Source organism: Nannospalax galili, unplaced genomic scaffold, assembly GCF_000622305.1.
Source record: "Nannospalax galili isolate Female #2095 unplaced genomic scaffold, S.galili_v1.0 scaffold2124, whole genome shotgun sequence".
NCBI classification, from domain to species: Eukaryota; Metazoa; Chordata; class Mammalia; order Rodentia; family Spalacidae; genus Nannospalax; species Nannospalax galili.
Window position 1 is genome coordinate 467,797 of NW_008351698.1, and position 7,752 is coordinate 475,548.

The 7,752-nt window shown below is 45.7% G+C and overlaps 1 protein-coding gene and 1 pseudogene across 1 annotated transcript; both read left to right on the forward strand.

Moving 5' to 3' along the window:
- The first annotated feature begins 2,476 nt into the window (after positions 1-2,476).
- Positions 2,477-2,822, forward strand: LOC115066898 (annotated as a pseudogene).
- A 1,230-nt stretch (positions 2,823-4,052) lies between these two features.
- On the forward strand, positions 4,053-5,234 carry Il23a (interleukin 23 subunit alpha). Its single transcript, XM_008848741.2, has 4 exons — positions 4,053-4,247; positions 4,436-4,534; positions 4,782-4,928; positions 5,033-5,234. The coding sequence occupies exons 1-4, from the start codon at positions 4,086-4,088 to the stop codon at positions 5,210-5,212; spliced, it is 588 nt and encodes a 195-aa protein (XP_008846963.1). The 5' UTR covers positions 4,053-4,085; the 3' UTR covers positions 5,213-5,234.
- Positions 5,235-7,752: the final 2,518 nt, after the last annotated feature.

Consider the following 7,752-nt stretch of genomic DNA (forward strand, 5'->3'; position numbering starts at 1 on the left):
CAGTGGTCAAGAGCACTGACTGCTCTTGCAGAGGACCCGGGTTCGATTCCCAGCACCCACGTGGCAGCTATGAACCATCCTTAACTCCACTTCCAGGGGAATTCAAAGCCCTCTTCTGACCCCCGCGGCTTTGCACAACACGGGTGCACTCACACACATGCAGGCAATACACTCATACACATAAAAATAATAAAATATTTTTTAAAAATGTGGAATTGAGCCAAGCTTGATGGAACATGTCTATAATCTCAGTACTTGGGAGGTGGAGACAGGAGGATCAGGAGTACAAGAGCACCTTAGCTACATAGAGTTTGAGACTAGCCTAGGCTAAAAGAGACTGTCTCAAAAAAGCAGACAAGAGCTGGAGAGATGACTCAGTGGTTAGGAACACTGTTCTTGCAGAAGACGCGGGTTCGAATCCCAGCACCCGCATGGCAGCTAAGAACTGTCTGTAACTCCAGGCCCAGGGGATCCAACAGCCTCTTCTGTCCTCCGTAGGCATTGCACGACACGACACAAGTGCACTTATCTACATGCAGGCAATACACACATACACATAAAAATAAATAAATAAAATTTTTTAAAAAAGTTAAAAAAAAGATTGCTTACTGTTCTTACAGAAGACCTAGGTTCAGTTCCCAGCAACCACATCGGGCAGCTCATAACTGCCTATTATTCCAGCTCCAGGAGACTCCAACACCTCTGGCCTCCACAGGTTCCTCTATTCACATGCACATATCCAGACACACACACACACACACACACACACACACACACACACATAATTATAGATAAAAACAAATCTCAAAAAAAAAAACCCTGAATCAGCCAGACAAAACAAAACAAACAAAAATAACTAAAATGAGAATGTGAGCTGGGGCCTGGTCAGGTCTGTAATCCTTGATACTATGGAAACTAATGTAGGAGGGTCAAGAGCTGAAGACCTAAGCCAGGAGTGGTGACTCACACTTTTAATCCCATCTCAAGAGGCAGAAGCAGGCCTATCTCTGAATTCAAGGCCAGCCTGATCTTTTTTTCCTGTCCCGGAAAAAAAGAAGGCAAAAAAAAGTTGAAGACCTGCGTCAGCCACAGTGAGTTCTAAAGGCAGTCTGGGTAACTTAGTGAGACTGTCTCAAAATAAAAAGAGGCCTGGGATATAGATGAATGGTGGAACATTTGCCTAGCATGTGTGAGACCCTAGGTTCAATCTTCATTACCGCAAAAAAACCGGGGGGGGGGGGCTGGAGAGATGGCTTAGCAGTTAAGAGCTGTTCTTCCAGAGGACCTAGGGTAGTTCTCAGCACCCACATAGTTGCTAACAACTGTCTGTGACTCCAGTTCCAGGGAATCCAATGCTCTGTTCTGGCCTCTGTGGGCATTGCACAACACTGATGCACTTACATACATGCAGGCAAAACACTTATACACATAAAATAATTAAATTTAAAAAATGGGGAGGGGATGAGCAGGCCAGGCCAGTGAGATAGCTCAGCTGCTGCTAAAGCCCAGCAGCCTGAGTTCAGTCCCTGGGACCCATATACACACATAAAGGTGAGAGGAGAGAACTGACTCCACAGTTTTCCTCTAAGCTCCACATGATGCCATGGCACACATGTGCTTACACAACACACACTGAAAAAACATTTTCAAAACAGAATCTGAAGCCGAATGTCATTCTAGCCACTTTGTAGCTCTGTGATCTCTGTTAAACTATCTCTGCACCTCAGTCTCCCCAGCTGTAGTATGGGGATAATAGTTGGACTGACTACATAGGGTTTATTGTGAGAATTACATAGGTTAGTACTCATAAAGTGCTTAGAACAAGTACATGTCATAAAGTGAGAGTGGGATGTACATCAGCCATCGTTATTAGCCACTGTTATTAACCACCTGGGGGAACTTCAACTGGATTTGGAATTTGAGCATCCAGCTGGAAAGGCCTGTCTAGGAGTGTCTTGTGAATATGATTTGCATAACGGTTAAGGCCCAGCTGACGTCAAGGGAGGGCTTCTTGAAGCTCTAGGTCAGCTGTTGTCTTGGAAATGGTTCCAGCTACAAGACAGTCCCACAGTCACCCCAAGAACCCTGCTTCCTACTCAACTGCTACAGTACCAGGAAGTGAAACAAACAGGCAGAGCCCTGTGCCTCCAACTCACCCCTATCCCTCTCATCCCACCCCCAGGGTTCCACTTCCTTCTCTTCCTTTTCACCGTTCTTCTGTCTTTTAGAACTCTCTGAGTGGGGCCCAGAGGCAGCAAAATAGAAGAGATACTATACAAAATAAAGTGGCCCCTCTATGCCTCTTCCTCTCAATTCCTTCATTCTATTTATGTCCATTCGGTGTAGGAAAAAGACAACCATTTTCTCCCAAACTGAGCTAATTCTCAGATATTGAGACTATTTCATCGAAAGGTTATGGAGTCATATTAATATCTGAACCAGAAGTTTTATTGGGAAGTTTTAAATAGTCTGAGGGGTGCTTGCTTTGGCAGCACATGTACTAAAGTTGAAACAATAAAGAGAAGACGATAAACTGGGATTACAGGTATATGTCACCGTGCATGGCCGATTCAGGTCATGTGTTGACTTTGCCACCAACTGAGTAATAGTGAAGTAGTTCTCTAACTGTCCCTTCCCCATCCCAAGAGTCTAAGGGGCAGAAACCATTGCTCCAAACATGGAAGAAAAAAGCATAGCAAGAGAGATGTCCTGTAGTGGTAGGAGAGAGGCCACATGTGGTGACCTAATGCCTATATGTTGATGTCCCTACATGGCCCCTGTGGAAGGATGACAAGCAAATTCATGAGGCATTCTATATTTTAAGAAAAAAATTAGCCCTAAGGGAAGGAAGAACTCCATTGAGGCCACGTTTCTCAGAGAAGAGTAAATTTTTGAAGGAGGCTTTGAGAGCCTGTTATGTGGTCACCCATAGCCTCATTCTGACGTCCAAATTGTTCTGGGACCCTCCACTGGGGTCGGGGCAGTCCCAGCTTCAGACCACCCTCTCTTCCCACGTCCAACCTCACACTCAGCTGTTTCCCTGGATGTTGCATCAGGGAGGGTGATGAAATCAGCCATCAGTGGATTTTACCCATGGATGCAATAGGCTGAAGGACCAGCCAGGGTCATCACTATACCTTCAACTACTGAGAATGTCTGGACTTTCTAGCTGTGAGGTAGCAGCTGGAGGCTAGAGTGTCTAAGTTGGATTTCCAGGCCTTATTTATACAGGTATCCTGAAAAAATCATTACCTGAATTCCACAGAGCTTATGAAAACTTGGGCTATGAACTGGACTGAGAATTCAAGTGATACTTAGCCAAGAGTCTCTCCCCAAAGTGCTCTCTCCACAGTGAGGCCTGATATAGAGCAATAATACCTCATACTGCCTTTTATAGCTTCCCAGATCACAAAGTACCTTCATGTCCACTCTCGCCTACAGAACCAGGCCCCTCTATGGAAAATTACACTGTTTTCAATGGAGAAAGAGAAGTACCTTATTCCTTCATATCACATAAGAAACAAACTTCATTCCAAACTGAGCTTGCCCAATGTACTGGGAGATGAATGAATGCAGTTTTGATTTTTCCTTGGGCAAGAGGAAGTGAGGAAATCAGAGCAGGGGTGGGGTAGGAGTAAAGCTTTGGGAGGTAAAAATTATCAGAGACTGATTACACAGGAAGGAACTGGACATCAGATTAATTTAAATGTTCGTTACTCCCCACCTCTTCTACAGCCATCTCTATTCCTGGAGAGCATTACACATGTGTCCCATCCTAGGCCTCTAACCACAGCAACCTCACTACTCATTTCCCCTGGAACTGAGGCGGCTTACCTGGGCTCTCCACAAAGGGAGATGATGCAGAGAGGGAAATCCCACCTGCTCTGAGTCACCTACTAGTGTAAAGGGCGGGCCTTACAATGCAGGGACCTTTAAAGAGGCTGGAAGACAAAGGGAGGAAAACAACAGGAAGCAGTTTAGAAACTGAACAACAGAATCAGCCTCAGAGCCAGGGGAGGTGGGTAGCAATTCCACAAGGACTGGTGTGGCTCAGAGCCAGCCAGATTTGAGAAGCAGGCAACAAGATGCAGGGTTGCAGAGCTGTGATGCTGCTATTGCTGCTGTCCTGGACTGTGCAGGGCCTGGCCATGCCTAGAAGCAACAGTCCTGACTGGGCTCAATGCCAACAGCTTTCTCGGAAGCTCTGCACACTGGCCTGGAGTGCACATCTGCCAGTGGGACATATGGTAAGTGTCAGCTCCTGGAACCAAGCAGGAACTTTTCCAAGCTCTCCAAGCCTGCAGGTTTGGTAGAAGCTGTGGCCTTAGAATCTGAAGGACCGAAGGCCATTAGGGACTGAGAGAGGGCAGAAGACAGTGGGATGCAAAAGTACTTACCTTATCTCCCCATCTTCCCATGTCTTCCTCCATTCCAGGACCTACTAAGAGAAGAGGGAGAAGAGACTACAAATGATGTCCCCTATATCCAGTGTGAAGATGGCTGTGATCCCGAAGGACTTAAGGACAATAGTCAGGTACTACCAAGATAAGGCCTGATGCTGGGCATCTTGGTACTTAGCTATGTTTGAGATGGTAAGGAAATGGCAGCTGAAGGAAGAAGACTTCAGTGAATTTGAAGCCAGCCTGGGCTATGTGTAATTTAAGGCCTCCGCCTGAGCTAGTGAGATGCTATATAAAGAGAAAAGGAAAGAAATGTGTGTACACACAGAGGAAGGGGTAGAAACTGGAAGAGAACTTTCATTGCTTTTTTTCTTTCCCTAGTTCTGCTTGCAAAGGATTCACCAAGGTCTGGTTTTTTATAAGCAGCTGCTGGACTCAGACATCTTCACAGAGGAACCTTCTCTACTCCCTGATGGCCCTGTGGGCCAGCTTCATACCTCCCTACAGGGCCTCAGTCAACTCCTCCAGGTATGAACCAGGGATCTGGGGGATGGGGGCTAGCCAGTGTCATAGACAGTGACTGGGAGTTTAGGATCTAGAATCCTTTCTGACTATATACTATGTCCTTTTAGCCCAAAGGTCACCATTGGGAGACTCAGCAGATGCCCAGCCTAAGTCCCAGTCAACCATGGCAGCGCCCCCTTCTCCGCTTCAAGATCCTTCGTAGCCTCCAATCCTTTGTGGCTGTAGCTGCCCGGGTCTTTGCTCATGGAGCAACAACCCTGACTGAGCCCCTAATGCCAGCAGCTTAAGGATGGTGCCCAAGCTTCCATGGCTCAGCAATAACAAGATGAATCCATCAACCCAGACACCTATGAGCCAACAAGTTTATTAGTCCATTGGTTCCTTTTTTTAAAGCTTGAAGACAATTTTTTTTTGTTTTTGTTTTTTTGAGACAGGGTCTCCCTGTAGCCCCAGCTGGCCTGGAATTCTCTATGTAAACCAGGCTGGCCTTGAGCTCAGAGATCCGCCTGCCTCTGCCTCCCAAGTGCTGGGATTAAAGGCATGTGCCACCTCGCCCAGCCTAAAGCTTGAAGACAGTTTTATTAGAGTTTAAGAGGAAAATAAAAAGAGTAGGCAAGATGTAAATCTTAGCAACTCCCTGGAGGAGGGAGATGGAGAAGAGGGAGTCATGCCTGTTGCAATGAAGGTCAGCAAGCAACATGGCCCAAGTGGGGTGAGGGGCTTCAGAGAAAGAGAAAGCCCAGAGAATCAGGAAAGCATGCCTAGGCTGTGGTCAGTATCCAAAAGCTAAAGATAGAAGAAAAAGAGAAAGCTATACTTTTCTGACTCAGAAAAATGGGCAGGTTCCACAGTGCCACAAGACAGACAGATAATCTGCAAGCATCTGCCTAGTTCATTAGTTCTAACAGAATTTGACTTACACGTTGAAAATTACCAGTATGGACTGACTTTTGATGCTAACCTGTGACAAAGTTGCATATTTATTAAGTGGGTAGGGAAAATTTCACATTATTTATCCTCATGGCAATTTAGAGAGGGTGATTATTTATTATATTTATAAGGAATTATGTATTTTTTTCAATAAAGACTTATTTATGTGACTGAGTCTAATTTCTAAGCATGGTTGGAAAAGAAAAAAAATGGCAAAGTAGGGCCAAATGATTATAATATGCACCTGTTTCTTCTGTTCTGACAGGTTCTTGTAGAAGGTGATCAGAGCTCTGAGAATTTCCCAAGCTCTGAATGGACACATTTCTTGGTGTTTGGTTTATGGAATGATGCTATGTGGGTCTCTCCACTTCAGAATATGCTTGTTCTGTGTGTGTGTGTGTGTGTGTGATGTGTGTATATATGTATGCATATATATGTATGCTTGTGTGCATATGCATGTGGAGGCCAGAAGTTGGTATCAAGTGTCTTCCTCATTGTCCACTGTATATTTTGAGGCAGGGTCTGTTATTTAAACCCAGAACTTATTGAGTTGGTTAATCTAACCAGTCATCTTAAGAGCTCTGGGGATCCTGTCTCTGCCTCCTGAGCACTAGGACATGTCCACCCAGCATTTATGTGGTTGCTGGGGATCCGAAATCTGGTCCTAACATTTGTGTGGAAGCACTTTACCCACCATCTTCCTAGCTCCCCTGTCCACTTTTAAATTTTTTTTAAGGTTTTTTTGTTTGATTTTGAAACAGGGACTCACTATGTAGCACTGCTTGGCCTGGAACTAGCTCTGTAAATCAGGTTAGTCTTGGATTCACAGAGATCTGTGTGTTTCTGGCCTCCCAAGTGCTAATGTGCTGGCATTAAAGGTATGTGCCACCACACCTGGCTTTTTTCTTTTTTTCTGCCTCCCTTTTTTAGAGATAGGATTCCACACTGCCTGGTCTTGAACTTGTGGCAGTTTTCCTGCCTCCTTGATGAGATTACGGCTGAGTCACCATATCTGGTTCAATTTTTCAAGCTTATTTTTTGTTGTTGTTATTTTTGGTTTGTTTGAGACAGGGTCTCTCTGTAGCTCCAGCTGGCCTGGAATTTGCTATGCAGACCAGGCTGACCTCATCTCACAGAGATCCATCTGCCTCTGTCTCCTGTGTGGCCAGGATTAAAGGTGTGTGCCACCATCCCTGGCTCCAGTTTTATCATGGTACTGGGGATGGGACCCAGGGCTTTGGTTATGCTAGGCAAGTACTCTGTCACTGAGTTACAGCCCCAGCTTTAGAGTTCAGCTCTGAACAGGAAGAGTATTCCAGGAAGATGAAGGTAACCCCTCAAGGCCCTTAAGGACGTCTGTAGGCCCCCTTAGAGGGGGATTTGGTACACGAGGGAAGTTACAATTAATAATCTTTGGGGAAAAAAAAGGAGGCAAAAAGGCTAGTAATTGTTTCTTTTGTTTTTAAAAACAGGGTCTCCCTAAGTAGCAAGTAGGCCAGGTTAGCTAGGATCCTTCTGCCTCAGCCTCCCAAATTCTGGGATTACAGGCAGGGGCATACCATCACCTGCTGCTTATTTCCTTTACTTCCTTGGCTCAGCGTCAAAAGAGGCGTGCTTTGCTAATGTGTCACACATCTCTATCCCAGCACTCAAGAGATTTCAGCAGGTAGCTCATGAGTTTGATGACAGCCTGGACTACATAGCGAGACTGTTTCCTTCCAAAAAGCTAACAACTGATGGGCATGGTGGATGGTGGTGCACACCGTTAATCCCAGCACTTGGGAGGTAGAGGCAGGCAGATCTCTGTGAGTTCAAGGCCAGCCTGGTCTGCATAGGCCAGCTGGGGCTACAGGGAGACCCTATCTCAAAAAGACCCCCCCCAAAAATACCCCCCCCC

Coding starts and splice junctions, on each gene's coding strand:
- Il23a (XM_008848741.2), top strand. CDS start 4,086: ATGCAGGGTTGCAGAGCTGTGATGCTGCTATTGCTGCTGTCCTGGACT. Junction 4,248..4,435: donor ATCTGCCAGTGGGACATATG/GTAAGTGTCAGC, acceptor CCTCCATTCCAG/GACCTACTAAGAGAAGAGGG. Junction 4,535..4,781: donor GACTTAAGGACAATAGTCAG/GTACTACCAAGA, acceptor TTCTTTCCCTAG/TTCTGCTTGCAAAGGATTCA.